Source organism: Cherax quadricarinatus, chromosome 3 (genome assembly GCF_038502225.1).
Source record: "Cherax quadricarinatus isolate ZL_2023a chromosome 3, ASM3850222v1, whole genome shotgun sequence".
Classification (NCBI taxonomy): domain Eukaryota; kingdom Metazoa; phylum Arthropoda; class Malacostraca; order Decapoda; family Parastacidae; genus Cherax; species Cherax quadricarinatus.
Genome location: NC_091294.1, coordinates 26406329 through 26431915, shown reverse-complemented (window position 1 = coordinate 26431915; position 25587 = coordinate 26406329). Strand labels below are relative to the sequence as shown.

The following is a 25587-nucleotide window of genomic DNA, read 5'->3' as shown; positions in this document are numbered from 1 at the left end:
TAAGTTTCCCAGTGACTCGCGGAGAATAATATGATGCTCAATGAGGATAAATTTCAGCTACTTCGTTATGGAAAACTTGAGGAAATATAAGCTAGAGCAGAGTATACTACAAACTCTATCACACAACAGAGCGAAAAACTAATGTGAAGGACTTAAGAGTGTTAATGTCAGAGGATCTAACCTTCAAGGATCACAACAGTGTCACTATCACATGCTTTATAAGATGAATAATGAAAACTTTCAGAACAAGGAATGCCATGCCAGTGATGATCCTCTTAAAGTCACTTGTTCTGTCTTTCCTGCAATACTGCACAATACAACCCAATTCAATCAGGTGAAATTGCAGATCTAGAGAATGTTCAGAGGACCTTTACTCCATATATTAGTTCAGTCAAACACCTTAATTACTGGGCACGTTTGAAGTCCCTTGACCTCTACTTCCTGGAAAATCCTATAGGAACTGGTCCCAAATCTGCACATGGAAATCACTCCTTTCGAAAGAAAAAGACTAGGCAGACGGTGCAACATTCCCCCAGTGATAAACAGGGGTACCATGAGTACACTAAGAAAACGCAGTAAGTGCCCGAGACCCAAGACTATTGAGCAGACTCCCATCATACACAAGGGGACTTAGCAGTAGACCCCTGGCAGTCTTCAAGAGGAAACTGGACAGATACCTAAAGTGAGTACCCAATCAGCCGGGCTATGCTTTGTAAGCTGTATTGCATGCTGCCAACAGTAACAGCCTGGTTGATCGGGCCCTGATCCACTAGGAGGTCTGGTCGAGGAGCGAGCCGCTGGGGCGTTAACCCCCGGAACACCGTCCAGGTGGACTACAGGCACTGTTGGACGTGTGTATACATGTATACACCTCTTAGTGTGCATATATACTGTGAGACATACGCCTTTGAGTGTATACACTGAGTATATATACACAGAGAGATATACGCTGCTGAGTGTATATACACAGAGGTAGATCTTTGAGTGTATATGCAGGGATATGTACATTTGAGTATATATTTACAATGAGATATAGAAAGATGGCTGTAAATGCACACATCTCTGTGTATATACACAGGTAGGATAACAGTTTTGTGGTAGTCATGGTGGTGAAAGTCGAAGCTGGTTGATATACACAGGTAGGATAACAGTCTCGTGGTAGTCATGGTGGTGAAAGTCGCAGCTGGTTGATATACACAGGTAGGATAACAGTCTCGTGGTAGTCATGGTGGTGAAGGTCGCAGCTGGTTGCCATGTCGCCGGTCTCAGCCAGAATTATTGTTTCTCCACTTGTTGCTCAACGTCGTGCGCCAGTTTTGCTTGGCATTCCTTCTCCTTCTGCTCACAAGCCAACCAACATATATGATAATGCTGTCAGGAATGTGTCTTGCTGTGGCTGTATGTATACATGTGGTACATGTATACATATGACTGCATGTATACATGCGGTACATGTGTTCATGTTGTACATGTATACATGTTGTACATGTATACATGTGGTACATGTATACATGTGTTACATGTATATATGTGGCACAGACGAGGAAGAAACAGAGATTGTGGAGTTTCCTTTCCCGAAATAACATTAGTAACGGAAAGTGTCCGGAAATCCGGGTTATCTATTCGATATCTCGCCTTAAATTGCAGTGATTTTATGATGGGTTCTTATGAAAGGAATCTTGCTTGATTCAAGGAACTGGAGCCACTCTGGGATCGACTCTTTTCACCCTCTCCCCCCAACACCTCTAAGTATACCCCGGGAGCAAGACTTACCCGGATAATTTTAAAATCGACTTGAAAAAATGCCTTGCGCAGATGTACTCACCTAATTGTGGTTGCAGGGGTCGATTCATAGCTCCTTTTAAAACTGTTGTATTATTATAATTAAAAAGAAGCGCTAAGCCACAAGGGCTATACAGCGCTGCTAAAACTGTTGTAGCTACTTAACTAACCCATAATGGAATGATTGACAATATCCTCATCGATAAATTAAGTTTCACAGTTCACTCTGACATATTATATTAACTTAATATGAGAACCGCATCAGATGGTCTATAACTTGGAAAAAAAAATCATATTAGTTCTTGCGATGGGCAAGTAAGAAGTGAAATACACCATGTCACTCCAGGAAGTAGGCACATCAAGTTAGCGCCGCAGTGAACGTCCTCCACAACCACCTCACTTATGTTGTGCTGTTCTATCTCAGGTTTATTGCCTCGCTCACAACGCCGTCGGTTGGTGGTCCTGCTGCTCACACCAGCATTTTTATTCTCACAGAAGAAGAAGAAAACCTTGTGTGAAGGACATCCACAACTACCTCACTTATGATTTGCTGTTCTATTTCAGGTTTACTGCCTCGGTTTACGAGTTCTGAGACTCGTAATACGATATGGAATTTTTTTTATTCGGATTATTTATTAACCTGGATAACCTAAATAAAAAAAAAACTATTATTATCAGACTGGCTTATTATCGTGGGTCTTTTAATAAGTCTTGCATAAGATGCGGGATTGACCGCGGGTTCAATCCCGCCCGTGGTATGGTTTGTTTGCAATCGTGTCATTACGATTTCGTGAGTCAAACATACCTAACGTTTCCACTCATTGGGCCCCTCAAGGAAGGTTCCTTGATGTTGGTGAGGGGCTCTTGATTTAGGGAATTGGATCTGTGCTCCAGTTCCCCGAATTAAGCCTGAATGCCTTCCACATCCCCCCCCCCAGGCGCTGTATAATCCTCCGGGTTTAGCGCTTCCCCCTTGATTATAATAATAATAATCCACTCATTGGGGACCGAACCCCAAATTCATCAGTTTAGTTGAAGCTGCTACTGATCAAGTCATCAACACTACATACAGATCCAGTTATTTATTTGCAAACCAGTTACAAGTGACATACGTAGGTATAGGAACAATGTTTATAAAGCACCAGGATGATTGGTTAATGATGGGGTCGTCAGTGAGACGGTCTGTCTCCTCCATCATCAGTCAAGAATACTTTAATACCTAAACTAGGTATATATACATCTCTAGGTGTATATATACCTATATTCGCTGTCACAGCAGATTCCTAATTTGCTGTTAAATATGTTTTTATGCTTACAGAATCTAAAACAGCATCACTTAACCTAAATAAACCTAATTCAGTTTAAAAATTATAAAAAATGTGTAACTTAAGAAATTGACGTTTACCTGGAGAGGGTTTCGGGGGTCAACGCCCCCGCGGCCCGGTCTGAGACCAGGCCTCATGGTGGATCAGGGTCTGATCAACCAGGCTGTTACTGCCGGTCGCACGCAAGCTGACGTACGAACCACAGCCTGGTTGGTCAAGTACTGGCTTTAGGTGTCTGTCCAGTTGAACACCACGTCAAAAATATTAACACTTTGAAAAGAGAATGAGTTGCCTAAGGATATCGTTGATATTTTTCTTTATATCACTAAGCTACTATTTTTGTATAAGCTATGTAAGTTAAATTAACGCCACTTAACCAAATATAACCACTTATATCACTTAGATAAAGTGGAATCATATATGAAGGCACCTCGTATCTCAGAACAGAAAGAATGTTGGTTCAATCTTAATTGGGGCGAAATTAATGGGCAAATCTTGAAATACCTGATGTTCCTTTGGTTGTAACTAGACACCTAAGAGACTGTGCAGGACCAGATAGTCTTAGTAGGACTTGGGCAGTCAAATAATCTTAGGTCTCAGACACCCACCCACCCACAGGGTGTAAGGCCTCAGACACCCACCCACCCACAGGGTGTAAGGCCTCAGACACCCACCCACCCACAGGGTGTAAGGCCTCAGACACCCACCCACCCACAGGGTGTAAGGCCTCAGACACCCACCCACCCACAGGGTGTAAGGCCTCAGACACCCACCCACCCACAGGGTGTAAGGCCTCAGACACCCACCCACCCACAGGGTGTAAGGCCTCAGACACCCACCCACCCACAGGGTGTAAGGCCTCAGACACCCACCCACCCACAGGGTGTAAGGCCTCAGACACCCACCCACCCACAGGGTGTAAGGCCTCAGACACCCACCCACCCACAGGGTGTAAGGCCTCAGACACCCACCCACCCACAGGGTGTAAGGCCTCAGACACCCACCCACCCACAGGGTGTAAGGCCTCAGACACCCACCCACCCACAGGGTGTAAGGCCTCAGACACCCACCCACCCACAGGGTGTAAGGGGCACAGAACGAAGCTATTAAACTAACTTATGATAAATCTATTTAAGTATTATTGTTTTTATTTTATTAATGGGGAGTGCTATACCCTTAGGGGTCATATAGCACCGGGGGGGGTGGGAGACATTCGATCCGAGGAAGGGGAGGGTAGCTTCAGTTTCTTGGACCAAGATTATTATTATTATTACAATCAAGGGGGAAGCGCTAAACCCGGAGGATTATACAGCGCCTGGGGGGGGGGGTGTGGAAGGCATTCAGGCTTAATTTGGGGAACTGAAGCACAGATCCAATTCCCTAAATCAAGAGCCCCTCACCAACATCAAGGAACCTTCCTTGAGGGGTCTTGGACCAAGAACTCTGTCTTAAAAGCAGAGATGTATGGATAAATATTTACATTCTCAGCAATGGCTGGTCTTAATATGGTAATACAGTGTAAAACAATGTTATTATTTCAGTAAATTATTAAATTTAACTTACTAGTTTTCTTTTAATTTTTTTGACTCATTGGAAACTTTCCGAGGCCTAAAACTACCTGGTAGTGCCTCCTAGACTTGGTACTAACTAAACTCAGTAATAACATAGCGCTGAGTTACGTCCAACGGAAGTATGACACACTGCTTGGCTGCCTTGGGACATCCTGGGTTATTAACTCACTAGGGTTAAAAGTGCTAGTTTTTTCTTCTACTTCTAAGGTAATACATAAACAATATATCCAGGACGAGAGATAGCGCTGCTGAAATCAATATTGGGAAAATACTCTAATAGTCTTGTTAGAGCTTAAACAATCCATCTTCACGTGAACCTAAGTTGACGAAGTCATCAGACAATCTTCAGTGATCTGTCAATAGAATTTTTCTTGCACACGAAATTAAAAATAATTTATACACTTTCACTATAGTTTTCATCCCCCAAATAATCGACCTCACTATATAGTGGATAATTCACAATATACTGAGGCACACATGGGTAAGGTAAGTGACTCTTGTTCATCCATCATGATGCATTACGTTTTGGGTCACAAAACTCCACACTAGACATTAAATTCAAAGTGTTACCAAAAACTGATTCATTGGTAATTCTTATTGTATCACTCACTGGGAATGTGAGGCGTTCAGATTAGATTATTACAATCAAAACTAAGCATTATTATTATTATAATCAAAGGGAAGCACTAAACCCGTAGGATTATACAGCGCCTGGGGGGAAGGATGTGGAAGGCATTCAGGCTTAATTCGGGGAACTGGAGCACAGATCCAATTCCCTAAATCAAGAGCCCCTCACCAACAATAAAAAAAAAACTAATCATTAAACCCACAAGGGTCATACAGCATTCAGATTCGATCCATGGAAGGGAAAAGTAATTCTACTTCTTTGGCTCAAGAGCCGTTCACCGGCCTGAAGGAACCTCACTAAAAGGGAATCCTTATTACATCTCGGACTTACACTCCTTCAAGAACACAAAGAACAAGACCTGAAGCTGCTTCGTGGTTAGGAAGGAAGATGTGTAACTTCCATTTTCTGTGTCCATGTAAGAACTTCAGTGTTACATAAATTGAATGTAATTGTAATACTTTATTTACATATTTAATATATATATATATATATATATATATATATATATATATATATATATATATATATATATATATATATATATATATATACAATGACTACACATTAAAAATAATCCTCATAAACACTGGCAATATATTTTAAATATAAAAGTTTCCTGACACTTGGCACCTAAGAGGTTTGAATCCCACCCGGGGATCCATTAACATGCCCACAGATATTACAGTCATTTATACCACCATATCACAGATTAACTTCTTAACATATATACTGAGAAGAGAAATAACACAAAGACTTATAAAAAAAATAATTCAACATCAGTCGACATTTGCTGTGGCTTTCAGTTATTAAAAATAACTTCGTATTCATCACAATAGTCCAGCTATTCACCTGAAGTTTACCTTCATAACCGCAAGTTTTTATGTTAAGTCCTGTTTATACAGCCTACATCTGTAAATAATTTATTCAACATATTGTACATATTTAAGCTCGAGGCGACATCAAGAATGAGTCTTAATGGGCACGTCAGTTCCGCTGTTTTCTGAAATGTTATTTTTCCCCTATAATCTACCTTATCCATAATTAATATCGCATTTGCTTTGTCTGCTTCGCAAGGTGAAGTCCAGGATCTTTCCTTAATTCATGATATAACTTAACAAATCTCTGATAACAACACAACTGTCCTCAAAGATCTGTTAAGTTATACCAAGAATTAAGTAAAGATCCTGGACTTCATCTTGCGAAGCAGACAAAACAAATGTGATAGTAATTATGAACAAGGTAGAATATAGGGGAAAAATAAACACGATATTAGGAGACAGGGCAACTCACGCTCCTCGCATCACATAGTGAAGCCAGTACCTCGCATCACATAGTGAAGCCAGTACCTCGCATCACATAGTGAAGCCAGTACCTTGCATCACATAGTGAAGCCAGTACCTCGCATCACATAGTGAAGCCAGTACCTCGCATCACATAGTGAAGCCAGTACCTCGCATCACATAGTGAAGCCAGTACCTCGCATCACATAGTGAAGCCAGTACCTCGCATCACATAGTGAAGCCAGTACCTCGCATCACATAGTGAAGCCAGTACCTCGCATCACATAGTGAAGCCAGTACCTCGCATCACATAGTGAAGCCAGTACCTCGCATCACATAGTGAAGCCAGTACCTCGCATCACATAGTGAAGCCAGTACCTCGCATCACATAGTGAAGCCAGTACCTCGCATCACATAGTGAAGCCAGTACCTCGCATCACATAGTGAAGCCAGTACCTCGCATCACATAGTGAAGCCAGTACCTCGCATCACATAGTGAAGCCAGTACCTCGCATCACATAGTGAAGCCAGTACCTCGCATCACATAGTGAAGCCAGTACCTCGCATCACATAGTGAAGCCAGTACCTCGCATCACATAATGAAGCCAGTACCTCGTATCACATAGTGAAGCCAGTACCTCGTATCACATAGTGAAGCCAGTACCTCGTATCACATAGTGAAGCAGTACCTCGCATCACATAGTGAAGCCAGTACCTCGCATCACATAGTGAAGCCAGTACCTCGCATCACATAGTGAAGCCAGTCCCTCGCATCACATAGTGAAGCCAGTACCTCGCATCACATAGTGAAGCCAGTACCTCGCATCACATAGTGAAGCCAGTACCTCGCATCACATAGTGAAGCCAGTACCTCGCATCACATAGTGAAGCCAGTACCTCGCATCACATAGTGAAGCCAGTACCTCGTATCACATAGTGAAGCCAGTACCTCGCATCACATAGTGAAGCCAGTACCTCGCATCACATAGTGAAGCCAGTACCTCGCATCACATAGTGAAGCCAGTACCTCGTATCACATAGTGAAGCCAGTACCTCGCATCACATAGTGAAGCCAGTACCTCGCATCACATAGTGAAGCCAGTACCTCGCATCACATAGTGAAGCCAGTACCTCGTATCACATAGTGAAGCCAGTACCTCGCATCACATAGTGAAGCCAGTACCTCGCATCACATAGTGAAGCCTGTACCTCGCATCACATAGTGAAGCCAGTACCTCGCATCACATAGTGAAGCCAGTACCTCGCATCACATAGTGAAGCCAGTACCTCGCATCACATAGTGAAGCCAGTACCTCGCATCACATAGTGAAGCCTGTACCTCGCATCACATAGTGAAGCCAGTACCTCGCATCACATAGTGAAGCCAGTACCTCGCATCACATAGTGAAGCCAGTACCTCGCATCACATAGTGAAGCCAGTACCTCGCATCACATAGTGAAGCCAGTACCTCGCATCACATAGTGAAGCCAGTACCTCGCATCACATAGTGAAGCCAGTACCTCGCATCACATAGTGAAGCCTGTACCTCGCATCACATAGTGAAGCCAGTACCTCGCATCACATAGTGAAGCCAGTACCTCGCATCACATAGTGAAGCCAGTACCTCGCATCACATAGTGAAGCCAGTACCTCGCATCACATAGTGAAGCCAGTAACTCGCATCACATAGTGAAGCCAGTACCTCGCATCACATAGTGAAGCCAGTACCTCGCATCACATAGTGAAGCCAGTACCTCGTATCACATAGTGAAGCCAGTACCTCGCATCATAGTGAAGCCAGTACCTCGCATCACATAGTGAAGCCTGTACCTCGCATCACATAGTGAAGCCAGTACCTCGCATCACATAGTGAAGCCAGTACCTCGCATCACATAGTGAAGCCAGTACCTCGCTTCACATAGTGAAGCCAGTACCTCGCATCACATAGTGAAGCCTGTACCTCGCATCACATAGTGAAGCCAGTACCTCGCATCACATAGTGAAGCCAGTACCTCGCATCACATAGTGAAGCCAGTACCTCGCATCACATAGTGAAGCCAGTACCTCGCATCACATAGTGAAGCCTGTACCTCGCATCACATAGTGAAGCCAGTACCTCGCATCACATAGTGAAGCCAGTACCTCGCATCACATAGTGAAGCCAGTACCTCGCATCACATAGTGAAGCCAGTACCTCGCATCACATAGTGAAGCCAGTACCTCGCATCACATAGTGAAGCCAGTACCTCGCATCACATAGTGAAGCCAGTACCTCGCATCACATAGTGAAGCCTGTACCTCGCATCACATAGTGAAGCCAGTACCTCGCATCACATAGTGAAGCCTGTACCTCGCATCACATAGTGAAGCCAGTACCTCGCATCACATAGTGAAGCCAGTACCTCGCATCACATAGTGAAGCCAGTACCTCGCATCACATAGTGAAGCCTGTACCTCGCATCACATAGTGAAGCCAGTACCTCGCATCACATAGTGAAGCCAGTACCTTGCATCACATAGTGAAGCCAGTACCTCGCATCACATAGTGAAGCCAGTACCTCGCATCACATAGTGAAGCCAGTACCTCGCATCACATAGTGAAGTCTGTACCTCGCATCACATAGTGAAGCCAGTACCTCGCATCACATAGTGAAGCCAGTACCTCGCATCACATAGTGAAGCCAGTACCTCGCATCACATAGTGAAGCCAGTACCTCGCATCACATAGTGAAGCCAGTACCTCGCATCACATAGTGAAGCCAGTACCTCGCATCACATAGTGAAGCCAGTACGTCGCATCACATAGTGAAGCCAGTACCTCGCATCACAGTGAAGCCTGTACCTCGCATCACATAGTGAAGCCAGTACCTCGCATCACATAGTGAAGCCAGTACCTCGCATCACATAGTGAAGCCTGTACCTCGCATCACATAGTGAAGCCAGTACCTCGCATCACGTAGTGAAGCCAGTACCTCGCATCACGTAGTGAAGCCAGTACCTCGCATCACATAGTGAAGCCAGTACCTCGCATCACATAGTGAAGCCAGTACCTCGCATCACATAGTGAAGCCAGTACCTCGCATCACATAGTGAAGCCAGTACCTCGCATCACATAGTGAAGCCTGTACCTCGCATCACATAGTGAAGCCAGTACCTCGCATCACAGAGTGAAGCCAGTACCTCGCATCACATAGTGAAGCCAGTACCTCGCATCACATAGTGAAGCCAGTACCTCGCATCACATAGTGAAGCCAGTACCTCGCATCACATAGTGAAGCCAGTACCTCGCATCACATAGTGAAGCCAGTACCTCGCATCACATAGTGAAGCCAGTACCTCGCTTCACACACGTCACTTAAAGGTTACAAATCAATAGTAACGAGGTGGTAACACTACACAATAGTAACGAGGTGGTAACACTACACAACAGTAACGAGGTGGTAACACTTCTCTACACAAGATCCTTAAAAATATCTTCTATAAAAATATTTAACGTCAAATACTGAAACGTAAATTTATAACACTGCATAAAATATTATATCAAGACTATGTGGCACATAAACACCTATAGTACAATTTTAAAATAATTAAAAAAAAAAAAAATTATTATGTATATCTCATATTATAGACAATATTTGCACATAGCAATTAATTGTTTCGTGTGTGTGTGTGTGTGTGTGTGTGTGTGTGTGTGTGTGTGTGTGTGTGTGTGTGTGTGTGTGGTGTGTGTGTGTGTGTGTGTGTGTGTGTGTGTGTGGTGTGTGTGTGTGTGTGTGTGTGTGTGTGTGTGTGTGTGTGTGTGTGGTGTGTGGTGTGTGGTGTGTGTGTGTGTGTGTGTGTGTGTGTGTGTGTGTGTGTGTGTGTGGTGTGTTGTGTGTGTGTGTGTGTGTGTGTGTGTGTGTGTGTGTGGTGTGTGGTGTGTGTGTGTGTGTGTGTGTGTGTGTGTGTGTGTGTGTGTGGTGTGTGGTGTGTGGTGTGTGGTGTGTGTGTGTGTGTGTGTGTGGTGTGTGTGTGTGTGTGTTTGTGGTGTGTCTCTGGTGTGTGTGTGTGTGTGTGTGTGTGTGTGTGTGTGTGTGTGTGTGTGTGTGGTGTGTGGTGTGGTGTGTGTGTGTGTGTGTGTGTGTGTGTGGTGTGTGGTGTGTGTGTATGTGTGTGTGTGTGTGTGTGTGTGTGTGTGGTGTGTGGTGTGTGTGTGTGTGTGTGTGTGTGTGTGTGTGTGTGTGTGTGTGTGTGTGTGGTGTGTGTGGTGTGTGTGTGTGTGTGTGTGTGTGTGTGTGTGGTGTGTGGTGTGTGGTGTGTGTGTGTGTGTGTGTGTGTGTGTGTGTGTGTGTGTGTGTGTGTGTTGTGTGTGTGTGTGTGTGTGTGTGTGTGTGTGTGTGTGTGTGTGTGTGTGTGTGTGTGTGTGTGTGTGTGTGTGTGTGTGTGTGGTGTGTGGTGTGTGTGTGTGTGTGTGTGTGTGTGTGTGTGTGTGTGTGTGTGTGTGTGTGTGTGTGTGTGTGTGTGTGTGTGTGTGTGTGTGTGTGTGTGTGTGTGTGTGTGTGTGTGTGTGTGTGTGTGTGTGTGTGTGTGTGTGAGTGAGTGTATTCATCAACACGATGTGGGGGAGAGGGGGTAGGAAGTGGGTGCAGTGGGTACCTCCGGATGCTGGACTTACCAGAGAGGAAAGTCCTCTCAACATCTTTATAATATTGCACTTCACAGAACACAACCACCGGAAACAGACGCTGCCTCAATTTTTAAAATTTCTGTTAACTACCTTTGTGAATCACTGACTTGGATAGCGGTTCACTGTCTTTGTGATAGTTATGATAATGCTGGCACATATATATCATTCGTTGGTATGATGTAACGTGCTGCTTGGCCCTCGGACCTACAGTACACAACATACAATGCAGTACACGCCACAGACAACTGCAACTGTATTTTCAACACTGAACAACACCAACACAACCGGAGATCAGTGTGACTTATTAATCGTGGTTCATCATATAACTATATACAATTTACGTTGAAGAAAATTGAAAATGGTTAATTATTAAAATATTTACACAAAAAATCACAATAACAGTACCAGTAAGTGGTTCTGCCACACTAGTTGTTAATGCTATAATGACTGAAGAGTAGGTAGATAAGAAGAAACTTCTACCAGAGGGCGTAGATATGATTACCACCGTGATAGTCTCAGTTGAATCTAGTGAGGCAGAGGAGACTGCTCTGAATACCCTGGCTACTTCGCACCAATGGTATATGTCGCGTACTTTCGCCACGCAATACCCGTCACTTCTGCCGGTTGTCAGGGCATTAATAACAGTTGGGCGATGGACGTGATATCATGGGTAGTTGGGAAGGGCCAGGAGAGCATCAGGATGAGGATGTGAGTCAGGGTGCTCTTGTGGTGACATCTAGTCAGCCACACCTCACCCCAGCCACAATGTGAAGCAATACTGTGGAGTTACGTTACCTCAGCAAATTACCTAAATTCTGGGGATATGCTTCTTGTGGACCTTAGCACGAATATCGGCCTCTCAGTGTGTATTGCGCCAGTGCCTGGACGACGCTGCGATACTGACATATAAGTGTGACACCACTTCGGTGTCCTCGAGGCTTATGTCCTGGGTCCCGTGGCTCTGCTGGGTGTCTTCATCTTTCCTTCCAAGAAGGCAATTTTTGCACTGATAGACCCTGACCCGACGCTCTCAGTAGTGGGGGTTGAGTCCGGAGTCAACTCGATAATACTGGTGTCTGGCGTGCTCACGTGCTGCTTCCAGCTTTTAATGAAAGGAAAGGGAGCCATCTTAAGGGGCGGGAGATCCTTTCCTTTCTTAGAGACTCCTGGCTTCGGAAGTGTAGGAGGCATGGGCTTGGGAACCGTTGGCTTGACAGGTGCGGGTGCCTGTGTTGGTGATATAGTTTCTACCCGAGGTCCTTTACTGGGTTTGTGAGAGACCGGTGGTGGAGTTGGTTTCTGTGTTGGAGACGGGGTGGGGATAGCGTCATTTCGCTGTGACTTCGCTACAGCTGGAGGCGCAGGAGCAGGACGAGCTATGATAGTAGGTGATACCGGCCCACTGTTCGACCTATCATCCTGGTAATTAAGCAGCGGGACGCTGTTCATCTTGGCAGGAGGTGGTGGTGGTGCTATCCTAGGCGCTTCCACCTTGCTGCGTGGCGGAGTGGTAGTGGTGTTTGTTAGAGGAGAAAGGTGGGGAGCCGGTTGAGTTTCCTGGAGGTTGCAGTAAATAACATCTTGCTTCGGCTGTTCTCGAGTCGGTATACTGCAAGTGTTGGTGGTGAGGGAGCTATATGGCAGAGGCATAGGCGCCTTCACTAATACAACGTCCCCTTCTCCCAAAAAGCTATTTTTCTCGCCCTGCGTTGGGTGAACACTGCTGTGGGGGCCGAGGGGCGGCTTGTAGGGCGTGGGCGTCTGGTGCACCATCCTGGGCGGTGTCGGGACTCTCTCAGTAGACTTGCCTTTGGCCCTTACGGTGGCCACCAGTTTCTGGAGGTCGGTGGTGTTGACATAGGTGTTGGAGGTCTCGTCCAGGTTGGTGATGTGAGCCACGTCCTCCACCCGCAGCTGGTACTTGGACTCCTTCCCTGAGTGTTTGGCCTGAGGAGGAGGCAAGACAGGTATGGCTTAGTCACCTGGAAATAATTATGCACGTATACACACACAACGTGTACGTGCATAGCACGCACACAAAATATGTTCACAAAGTATTCACACAGTGTATGGATACAAACTACACAGGGTACGCACATAATGTACGCATACACAAGAAATGCTTATAAAGTATGCATACGCAGGATGCATAACATACGCGTACATAAAATACTTACACAACGTAAGTATACAACAGGGTACACAAACAACATACGTAATATCAATGTACGTACACAAGGTATGCATACGTAACACAAACTTCCAAAATTCATTAGATGATCAACAACCTCTCTGGACCCCACCTAACGGACGGAAGTTCGAGTCTCCACACTTGCGCTGAATGACCCACACGGGTGTTTAACTCTTTGTATAAATACAACAACAAATTACCAGAACACAATACGCTTCTTTAACACCTAAGAGTACAGGTAGGGTTACCAAATATTTTGAGTACACTCTAAGTCATCCATAAAATTGTAACACGATATATATCATTTTGGGGTAAATAATTATTAGTAGTAGTATTTGTTAGCATGATTTTTTTTCATCCTGAATACATTTCAAGTGAGGATCGACATTATACATCATGTTAGTTGTCCGTGTCTACACCACCTGGTTTGTCTGTCTACACCACGCTACTTGTTTGTCTACACCTCGCTGTTTGTCCATCTGTCTGTCACTGACTTCAAAATAAGAAAAAAAACAACAACGCTAAAACTTACAAGAACCATCAGTACTACGAGAAAGCAGCACAAGAGGGGTTACTACCAGAGAAGAGATACCAGAACAAGCTTACACAGCGCGGGACCGTCCTCACTGGAAGGTTTAGCACGGGAATTACAACCATCTGCAATGATAAGAGTACCTTCATCTCCTGCTTCTATAATGGCACTAAGACTCCTGGTTCCCATCGTTCCTCTCTTTTCCTTCAGTCTCCCCGGGGTGTGCCCCTTCCTTCACGCTCAGCATGCACTCGCCGAATCTGCATGAGTAACGCTGACAGCTGCTGCTGGACTTCCTCCAGGTTCAACTGCAGGACCCCCGACTCTGACAGATCCTCACACAGCCCCCGCACCAGTGGCACCATGCGCTCCATCATACTGAGCATGGCCAGCTCCAGCTCCTGACCATCTAAAATATCCTCTTGGTCCTCTTGCTCATATATAGGTACTCTACCACTCTCTTCGTCTTCTTGCTCATTTATAGGTACACTACCACCCTCTTCGTCCTCTATAGGTACTCTACCACCCTCTTCGTCCTCTTGCTCATCTATAGGTACTCTACCACCCTCTTCGTCCTCCTGCTCATCTATAGATACACTACCACCCTCTTCATCGCTAGTAGTTACCCAGTCATCCTCATCATCACTGGACGAGTCATAAATTTCGTCCCACTCATAGTCAGCATTCAGCTGGTGAACAAATCCCTGGGAGGGTAGGAAGTCGTCCAGTGTGAGGGTGAGGTGCCAGCAGGCGGGGCAGGAGCAGGTGTCAGCCAGGCACCTCGGACAACTCTCCTGGCACATCACATCGCTATCTTGATTATAATTTTGCATTTTGGAAATAAAGTTATTAAATATTTGTTTAACTTGTCTATGAAAATCGGTTACACAAATAAAAACTTCAAGACGAGAGATGAATTAATTAAAGTTTGAGTCAGGACATTAGAAAGTGATTTTCAATATTGACTTTTTTTATTTTCTTTATTGACGCTGTGTACAGACAGGAAAAGCGTCTGTTTCGCTCTCAGCAGACGGAGGATAAAGCCTCCACCACCTCTTGCGCTGAATGACCCACAAGGGTTTAACGCTTAACGTGACTAAAACAACTATTTTCTTTATTGTTACATATCTAATTAACATGTATGTATCAAGTCTCTTCATCTGTACCTGAGTGGGATGTTTAGTGTGAGTATTATTATTATAATCAAAAAGAAGCGCTAAGACACAAGGGCTACACAGCTTAGTGTGAGTAGCGACAAGGAAATAACTCTCGCCTGTTAAAAGTAGTCATGTAGTAGGACTATTTGGGAATTTTAAGTATGTACCGTCGAGGAAATCAGCAGAGTTGATATGACAAAACTGTCACGACTGTTGTTGTTGTTGTTGTTGATGCTTTTTAAGTGCTACGACTGTAGCACTTAAAAATCTAGTGTTTAAAGTTTACTTAGCACTTACATCTCAATTTGCTCGTAGCGCGGAGGAAGGAATACCTAACACGTAGATTATGTACACTAAAGTGTGGGTAGGAACTAGAACTGCTGAGAACGTATGAGAGATGAACATCAGTATTACAAATATATGTATAAATAACACAAAATTCGGGTTACGGCATTATATTGTGAAGACACAACATGAACCAGGGACGAACTGGTAAAGTCGCTGGTGGGCGAAACATCTTCACAATAAAATGCCATAACCCAACATTTCCATAATGTCGGTATTTTCTGTCATTGTATTATCATCACGATTAAGTACGCAGCACTTATTGTGTAACATGACACCTTGCCCCTGACCTCTTGATTCATTAAAATGGGACTAAAGTAATTGAAGCAGTTAGTAGTAGTCGCAGCAGCAGCAGCAGCAGCACAGCAGCAGCAGCAGCAGCAGCAGCAGCAGCAGCAGCAGCAGCAGCAGCAGCAGCAGCAGCAGTAGTAGTAGCAGCAGCAGTAGTAGTAGCAGCTGCAGTAGTAGTAGTAGTAGTGTAGTTAAAAGTAGCAGTCACATTCCCTGAACATTCCGGCAGCGTCGATGGATCAGTCTTACTGTAGTTAGGAACCGTAACTCTGTCAGACATACTTGAAAGTTCTAAAGATTTCAGAGTTCAGGATTCAATCACATTTCAAGCACAGGTTAATAAGATATAAAATACTATTTAAGGCCGTTGTCTAGTAAGCAACGCTCTCCCCTCACACACCGAGTGTCCGTGGTTCGATCCCCGCAAAAGGCGGAAACATTCCGTGTGTTTTCTTAAACCTGCTGTCCCCCCGTTCACCTAGCAAGCAAGTAGGTACTTGGATATTAGTCCACGCGTGTTTCCTTACACCTGCCGCTATTCGCCTAGCAAGTAGGCACTTGGGTGTTAGACCACTGGTGTGGGTTGCATCCTGGGGGACAAAATTGAAGGCCCCCAGTGGAAATAAGACAGTCCTCCATGACGCACTGACTTTCTCGAGTTATCCTGGGGTGGCTAACCCTCCCTACCAGGTGTTATCCTGGGTGGCTAACCATCCCTACCAGGTGTTATCCTGGGTGGCTAACCCTCCCTACCAGGTGTTATCCTGGGTGGCTAACCATCCCTACCAGGTGTTATCCTGGGTGGCTAACCCTCCCTACCAGGTGTTATCCTGGGTGGCTAACCCTCCCTACCAGGTGTTATCCTGGGTGGCTAACCCTCCCTACCATCCTGGGTGGCTAACCCTCCCTACCAGGTGTTATCCTGGGTGGCTAACCCTCCCTACCAGGTGTTATCCTGGGTGGCTAACCCTCCCTACCAGGTGTTATCCTGGGTGGCTAACCCTCCCTACCAGGGGTTATCCTGGGTGGCTAACCTTTCCTACCCTGGGTTATCCTGGGTGGCTAACCCTCCCTACCAGGTGTAATCCTGGGTGGCTAACCCTCCCTACCAGGTGTTATCCTGGGTGGCTAACCCTCCCTACCAGGTGTTATCCTGGGTGGCTAACCCTCCCTACCAGGTGTTATCCTGGGTGGCTAACCCTCCCTACCAGGTGTTATCCTGGGTGGCTAACCCTCCCTACCAGGGGTTATCCTGGGTGGCTAACCTTTCCTACCCTGGGTTATCCTGGGTGGCTAACCCTCCCTACCAGGGGTTATCCTGGGTGGCTAACCTTTCCTACCCTGGGTTATCCTGGGTGGCTAACCCTCCCTACCAGGGGTTATCCTGGGTGGCTAACCTTTCCTACCCTGGGTTATCCTGGGTGGCTAACTTTCCTGAGGTTAAACAATCAGAACAATATCTTATCTCTTAAAACGTTTGGCTCAACTGAGACTTCATCATATCTCACCTGATGGATGAAACATCGCCTCAGTGAACACCATCTCAGTAAACATCGCCTCAGTGAACACCATCTCAGTAAACATCGCCTCAGTGAACACCATCTCAGTAAACATCGCCTCAGGGAACACCATCTCAGTAAACATCGCCTCAGTGAACACCATCTCAGTAAACATCGCCTCAGTGAACACCATCTCAGTAAACATCGCCTCAGTGAACACCATCTCAGTAAACATCGCCTCAGTGAACACCATCTCAGTAAACATCGCCTCAGTGAACACCATCTCAGTAAACATCGTCTCAGTGAACACCATCTCAGTAAACATCGCCTCAGGGAACACCATCTCAGTAAACATCGCCTCAGTGAACACCATCTCAGTAAACATCGCCTCAGTGAACACCATCTCAGTAAACATCGCCTCAGTGAACACCATCTCAGTAAACATCGTCTCAGTGAACACCATCTCAGTAAACATCGCCTCAGTGAACACCATCTCAGTAAACATCGTCTCAGGGAACACCATCTCAGTAAACATCGTCTCAGTGAACACCATCTCAGTAAACATCGCCTCAGTGAACACCATCTCAGTAAACATCGTCTCAGGGAACACCATCTCAGTAAACATCGTCTCAGTGAACACCATCTCAGTAAACATCGTCTCAGTGAACACCATCTCAGTAAACATCGCCTCAGTGAACACCATCTCAGTAAACATCGTCTCAGGGAACACCATCTCAGTAAACATCGTCTCAGTGAACACCATCTCAGTAAACATCGTCTCAGTGAACACCATCTCAGTAAACATCGTCTCAGTGAACACCATCTCAGTAAACATCGCCTCAGGGAACACCATCTCAGTAAACATCGCCTCAGTGAACACCATCTCAGTAAACATCGCCTCAGTGAACACCATTTCAGTAAACATCGCCTCAGTGAACACCATCTCAGTAAACATCGTCTCAGTGAACACCATCTCAGTAAACATCGCCTCAGTGAACACCTTCTCAGTAAACATCGCCTCAATGAACACCATCTCAGTAAACATCGCCTCAGTGAACACCATCTCAGTAAACATCGCCTCAGTGAACACCATCTCAGTAAACATCGTCTCAGTGAACACCATCTCAGTAAACATCGCCTCAGGGAACACCATCTCAGTAAACATCGCCTCAGGGAACACCATCTCAGTAAACATCGCCTCAGTGAACACCATCTCAGTAAACATCGCCTCAGTGAACACCATCTCAGTAAACATCGCCTCAGTGAACACCATCTCAGTAAACATCGCCTCAGTGAACACCATCTCAGTAAACATCGCCTCAGTGAACACCATCTCAGTAAACATCGCCTCAGTGAACACCATCTCAGTAAACATCGCCTCAGGGAACACCATCTCAGTAAACATCGCCTCAGGGAACACCATCTCAGTAAACATCGCCTCAGTGAACACCATCTCAGTAAACATCGCCTCAGTGAACACCATCTCAGTAAACATCGCCTCAGTGAAAACCATCTCAGTAAACATCGCCTCAGTGAACACCATCTCAGTAAACATCGCCTCAGTGAACACCATCTCAGTAAACATCGCCTCAGTGAACACCATCTCAGTAAACATCGCCTCAGTGAACACCATCTCAATAAACATCGTCTCAGTGAACACAATCTCAGTAAACATCGCCTCAGGGAACACCATCTCAGTAAACATCGCCTCAGTGAACACCATCTCAGTAAACATCGTCTCAGGGAACACCATCTCAGTAAACATCGCCTCAGTGAACACCATCTCAGTAAACATCGCCTCAGGGAACACCATCTCAGTAAACATCGTCTCAGGGAACACCATCTCAGTAAACATCGCCTCAGTGAACACCATCTCAGTAAACATCGTCTCAGTGAACACCATCTCAGTAAACATCGCCTCAATGAACACCATCTCAGTAAACATCGCCTCAGTGAACACCATCTCAGTAAACATCGCCTCAGGGAACACCATCTCAATAAACATCGCCTCAGTGAACACCATCTCAGTAAACATCGCCTCAGTGAACACCATCTCAGTAAACATCGCCTCAGTGAACACCATCTCAGTAAACATCGCCTCAGTGAACACCATCTCAGTAAACATCGTCTCAGTGAACACCATCTCAGTAAACATCGCCTCAGGGAACACCATCTCAGTAAACATCGCCTCAGTGAACACCATCTCAGTAAACATCGTCTCAGGGTCTCAGGGAACACCATCTCAGTAAACATCGCCTCAGGGAACACCATCTCAGTAAACATCGCCTCAGTGAACACCATCTCAGTAAACATCGCCTCAGTGAACACCATCTCAGTAAACATCGCCTCAGTGAACACCATCTCAGTAAACATCGTCTCAGTGAACACCATCTCAGTAAACATCGCCTCAGTGAACACCATCTCAGTAAACATCGCCTCAATGAACACCATCTCAGTAAACATCGCCTCAGTGAACACCATCTCAGTAAACATCGCCTCAGTGAACACCATCTCAGTAAACATCGTCTCAGTGAACACCATCTCAGTAAACATCGCCTCAGGGAACACCATCTCAGTAAACATCGCCTCAGGGAACACCATCTCAGTAAACATCGCCTCAGTGAACACCATCTCAGTAAACATCGCCTCAGTGAACACCATCTCAGTAAACATCGCCTCAGTGAACACCATCTCAGTAAACATCGCCTCAGTGAACACCATCTCAGTAAACATCGCCTCAGTGAACACCATCTCAGTAAACATCGCCTCAGTGAACACCATCTCAGTAAACATCGCCTCAGTGAACACCATCTCAGTAAACATCGTCTCAGTGAACACCATCTCAGTAAACATCGCCTCAGGGAACACCATCTCAGTAAACATCGCCTCAGTGAACACCATCTCAGTAAACATCGTCTCAGGGAACACCATCTCAGTAAACATCGCCTCAGTGAACACCATCTCAGTAAACATCGCCTCAGGGAACACCATCTCAGTAAACATCGTCTCAGGGAACACCATCTCAGTAAACATCGCCTCAGTGAACACCATCTCAGTAAACATCGTCTCAGTGAACACCATCTCAGTAAACATCGCCTCAGGGAACACCATCTCAGTAAACATCGCCTCAGTGAACACCATCTCAGTAAACATCGCCTCAGGGAACACCATCTCAGTAAACATCGCCTCAGTGAACACCATCTCAGTAAACATCGCCTCAGTGAACACCATCTCAGTAAACATCGCCTCAGTGAACACCATCTCAGTAAACATCGCCTCAGTGAACACCATCTCAGTAAACATCGTCTCAGTGAACACCATCTCAGTAAACATCGCCTCAGGGAACACCATCTCAGTAAACATCGCCTCAGTGAACACCATCTCAGTAAACATCGTCTCAGGGAACACCATCTCAGTAAACATCGCCTCAGTGAACACCATCTCAGTAAACATCGCCTCAGGGAACACCATCTCAGTAAACATCGTCTCAGGGAACACCATCTCAGTAAACATCGCCTCAGTGAACACCATCTCAGTAAACATCGTCTCAGTGAACACCATCTCAGTAAACATCGCCTCAGGGAACACCATCTCAGTAAACATCGCCTCAGTGAACACCATCTCAGTAAACATCGCCTCAGGGAACACCATCTCAGTAAACATCGCCTCAGTGAACACCATCTCAGTAAACATCGCCTCAGGGAACACCATCTCAGTAAACATCGCCTCAGTGAACACCATCTCAGTAAACATCGTCTCAGGGAACACCATCTCAGTAAACATCGCCTCAGTGAACACCATCTCAGTAAACATCGCCTCAGGGAACACCATCTCAGTAAACATCGCCTCAGTGAACACCATCTCAGTAAACATCGCCTCAGTGAACACCATCTCAGTAAACATCGCCTCAGTGAACACCATCTCAGTAAACATCGTCTCAGGGAACACCATCTCAGTAAACATCGCCTCAGTGAACACCATCTCAGTAAACATCGCCTCAGTGAACACCATCTCAGTAAACATCGCCTCAGTGAACACCATCTCAGTAAACATCGTCTCAGGGAACACCATCTCAGTAAACATCGCCTCAGTGAACACCATCTCAGTAAACATCGCCTCAGTGAACACCATCTAAGTAAACATCGTCTCAGTATTATATCACACTGTGTCACATTAACTAATACTAAGGTGTCAGCGGTGTGTTGCGACGCTGATATACAGCAGATACTCGTGTAGCAGCGCAGGAAGTACCTTTCTTATTATTGTGAAAAAAAAAACAATGATCGAGTCAGGTGTATTTTTAGACTTAATGTCAGCCACGTTTATTTCACAGTCGCGGAACATCACTATGAGCGTTCTAAAGTATAAATTCAATGGTAAATATATGCTAGAATATGTTAAAGTTATACGATGTGACGTGACCATCACAATGAGGTGACTAGAAAGACATGACAAGGAGGTGTCAAGACACGCAGTGCAGGAAAAAACTATTTAAGACGGCGGTTTATTCAGGATCGAATTTAGACTTTGTAAGTCCAGATCATTAAGCGACACGTCTACATTACATCAACTGCCAGAATTAAAAGTACGATGCAACACAGACTACAAGACTTGAGAAACGTGGCAATAAATTACAAAGAAAATACAGAAACAAAATCTAGAAGATTAGTTCAGTGAGAAGAGTATATTAGGATACAGTAAATGTGTAAATTGTTACATTAGGGTTGTATTAGTAGCAATGTGAGAGAGTTAAGACAGGTGAAGCTGGAGGAGGGAGAGCGTGGTGAGGACCCACTGAAGCTGTGTAGAAGACAGGTTGGTGGAGCAACTCTGTGAAAGACAGGTTGGTGGAGCAACTCTGTGAGAGTAAAGACAGGTTGGTGGAGCAACTCTGTGAGAGTAAAGACAGGTTGGTGGAGCAACTCTGTGAGAGTAAAGACAGGTTGGTGGAGCAACTCTGTGAGAGTAAAGACAAGTTGGTGGAGCAACTCTGTGAGAGTAAAGACAGGTTGGTATAGGAACTCTGTGAGAGTAAAGACAAGTTGGTATAGGAACTCTGTGAGAGTAAAGACAGGTTGGTGGAGCAGCTCTGTGAGAGTAAAGACAGGTTGGTATAGCAACTCTGTGAGAGTAAAGACAGGTTGGTGGAGCAACTCTGTGAGAGTAAAGACAGGTTGGTATAGCAACTCTGTGAGAGTAAAGACAGGTTGGTGGAGCAACTCTGAGAGTAAAGACAGGTTGGTGGAGCAGCTCTGTGAGAGTAAAGACAGGTTGGTGGAGCAACTCTGTGAGAGTAAAGACAGGTTGGTGGAGCAGCTCTGTGAGAGTAAAGACAGGTTGGTGGAGCAGCTCTGTGAGAGTAAAGACAGGTTGGTGGAGCAACTCTGTGAGAGTAAAGACAGGTTGGTGGAGCAACTCTGTGAGAGTAAAGACAGGTTGGTGGAGCAGCTCTGTGAGAGTAAAGACAGGTTGGTGGAGCAACTCTGTGAGAGTAAAGACAGGTTGGTGGAGCAGCTCTGTGAGAGTAAAGACAGGTTGGTGGAGCAACTCTGTGAGAGTAAAGACAGGTTGGTGGAGCAACTCTGTGAGAGTAAAGACAGGTTGGTGGAGCAGCTCTGTGAGAGTAAAGACAGGTTGGTGGAGCAGCTCTGTGAGAGTAAAGACAGGTTGGTGGAGCAACTCTGTGAGAGTAAAGACAGGTTGGTGGAGCAACTCTGTGAGAGTAAAGACAGGTTGGTGGAGCAGCTCTGTGAGAGTAAAGACAGGTTGGTGGAGCAACTCTGTGAGAGTAAAGACAGGTTGGTGGAGCAGCTCTGTGAGAGTAAAGACAGGTTGGTGGAGCAACTCTGTGAGAGTAAAGACAGGTTGGTGGAGCAGCTCTGTGAGAGTAAAGACAGGTTGGTGGAGCAACTCTGTGAGAGTAAAGACAGGTTGGTGGAGCAACTCTGTGAGAGTAAAGACAGGTTGGTGGAGCAACTCTGTGAGAGTAAAGACAGGTTGGTGGAGCAGCTCTGTGAGAGTAAAGACAGGTTGGTGGAGCAGCTCTGTGAGAGTAAAGACAGGTTGGTGGAGCAGCTCTGTGAGAGTAAAGACAGGTTGGTGGAACAGCTCTGTGAGAGTAAAGACAGGTTGGTGGAGCAGCTCTGTGAGAGTAAAGACAGGTTGGTGGAGCAGCTCTGTGAGAGGGAAGATTGTACTGTGTGTAGAGTAGAGGATAAATACTCCAGCACTGGCCAGCTCCTGAACAGTCTGGCTTATGGTTCCTACGTTGGATTACGTGCGGACATCAGTAACAGTCAGATTGATCAGCTTTTGATCCGCCAGGAGGCCTGGTCTGGGACAGCACAGAGGGGCGTTGACCCCCGGAAGCATCCTTCACATAATCTTCGGGTATTTATGTCCCCTCTCTCCTAGTACCTAGTCTCCACCTCATGTATACTTCTCTCCAGATTATTATAATCAAGGGGGAAGCGCTAAACCCGGAGGATTATACAGCGCCTGGGGGGGGATGTGGAAGGCATTCAGGCTTAATTCGGGGAACTGGAGCACAGATCCAATTCCCTAAATCAAGAGCCCCTCACCAACATCAAGGACTTCTCTCCAGAGCAAATTCTCTTCGTCATATCCTGTATTCATTAATTTTTTAATGTAGCAATTATTTATCTCGATAGAGAGTTTACCTTCTTCATTTACTGTATTTCTCAACATGAATTAACATTTCTTTATGGACATTTGTTCTTTATGTCTGTCTGTCTGTCTCTCACCTTGATAAGCTTGCGTCTGAGTACCACCATGTAGAGTAGCAGCAGCAGCAGTACCACTCCTAGCACCCCTCCCACGGTGCCGGCAACCACTGCTACACTGCTGTCCCCAGAGCTGCTTCTTCCTTCTACCTCAGGTGCCTCGACTGCGGGTTCCGTGGCGGGTTGTGGCGGAGGCTGTGGGCGGTACGTCGGAGGCGGCCGTGTGTTAGGTCTAACCACTGGACGGGCGGTGGTGGGCGTCTTCGGCTTCCCAAACTCTGTAGTGAGGCAAAGCAGGAGTTAGTTTCGACCGAGCAGTATTATTATTATTATTATTATTATTATTATTATTATTATTATTATTATTATTATTATTATTATTATTATTATTATTATAATCATGGGGAAGCGCTAAACTCGTAGGATTATACAGAGCATGTGGGGGGGGGGATGGAAGGCATTCAGGATTAATTCAGGGAACTGGAACACAGATCCAATTCCCTAGATCAAGAGCCCCTCACCAGCGTCAAGGAACCTCCCTTGAGGGGACCGAGCAGGAGAGATGAATTCGGGGTTTTGTATAATAAAATAATTGTTTTCAAACCATATTGTAAATTCATAATACAAAATATTATAGTATAACGAGACTATTTGGTGTAGCTGGTAGCGGGGTGTGAATTATAGACGTCTTCCCGAGGCTTCTTTGTTTATTTGTAATGTCGTGGTGGGTACACAGGCTTGTGTGTTGTGCCCATGACCGGGAAGGCCATCCCACGAGAGGAGGGAACTAGTACTAGTGTCTTGCTGCTTGGCCGCTGAGAGAGAGTGTGGGCCCAGCATCCCACAGACTTCGGGCTGGGCAGGCCCAGAGGGCAGCACTTTAGTGGCGCGAAATATGGAGTAAGCTGGCAGACAGCATAGGCTGTCTGTGCAGACAGTACAGGCTGTCTAAAATAGGTATATCTATTTATATAAAAAATAGTTATTAAATAGATTAGGGGCGATGAAAGTATTGAAGATTCTCGTAATCCAACTTATCCTTTTTCTTGCTGCTGTGATAATAACATTTTTGTGCTCCTTGAACGTGAGATCTAACATTATCACTCGTACGTCTCTCACTTTGGACTTAGGTTCTATTGAGTGGTTTACCCATATGAGCAAGTCTCCCTACACTTGCTGTAGCTGCTCATCAAGCAGTTAATGGGGAGACCGGTGTGTTTCGAGAGTTTTCCTTCTCCTGAGGCCCACTTCCGGGCCAGGCTTATCTGGTGCTTGCTTGTACAACTAGGCTGGTGGTCCACTGGCCCACATATTCATCACAGCCTGCTGCTGCTAATACTGTACGATGAGACATGACTTCACAATGAGCTGTGATAGAGAAACAGATTTTAGCTTATAAATTCATTCGAGTAAATTAAGAAGTGTTGAGACGTGTGGGGAAGTCAACAACTCTCCAGCGAGATAAAACCATCCGGTCATTCGACTGTAAGATAAAAGTCTGTTAAACGTTGTACACTCCATTATCAACTTCTGTTGGTTTCTTCCAGTCTCGGGAACATGTAAGATAACAGGTACT

The 25587-nt window shown here is 45.5% G+C and overlaps 1 protein-coding gene across 1 annotated transcript in view; it reads right to left on the bottom strand.

Moving 5' to 3' along the window:
• Positions 1-11074: 11074 nt before the first annotated feature.
• LOC128706540 (uncharacterized) overlaps positions 11075-25587 on the bottom strand; it is a 52720-nt gene continuing 38207 nt past the window's right edge. Inside the window, exons 2-3 of the mRNA XM_070090890.1 lie at positions 24033-24289; positions 11075-13200 (exon numbers count right to left, since the gene is read on the bottom strand). Of these exons, the coding sequence (XP_069946991.1) occupies positions 12193-13200; positions 24033-24289 (1265 nt within the window). The 3' untranslated portion in view covers positions 11075-12192. The remainder of the gene's footprint in view (positions 13201-24032; positions 24290-25587) is intronic.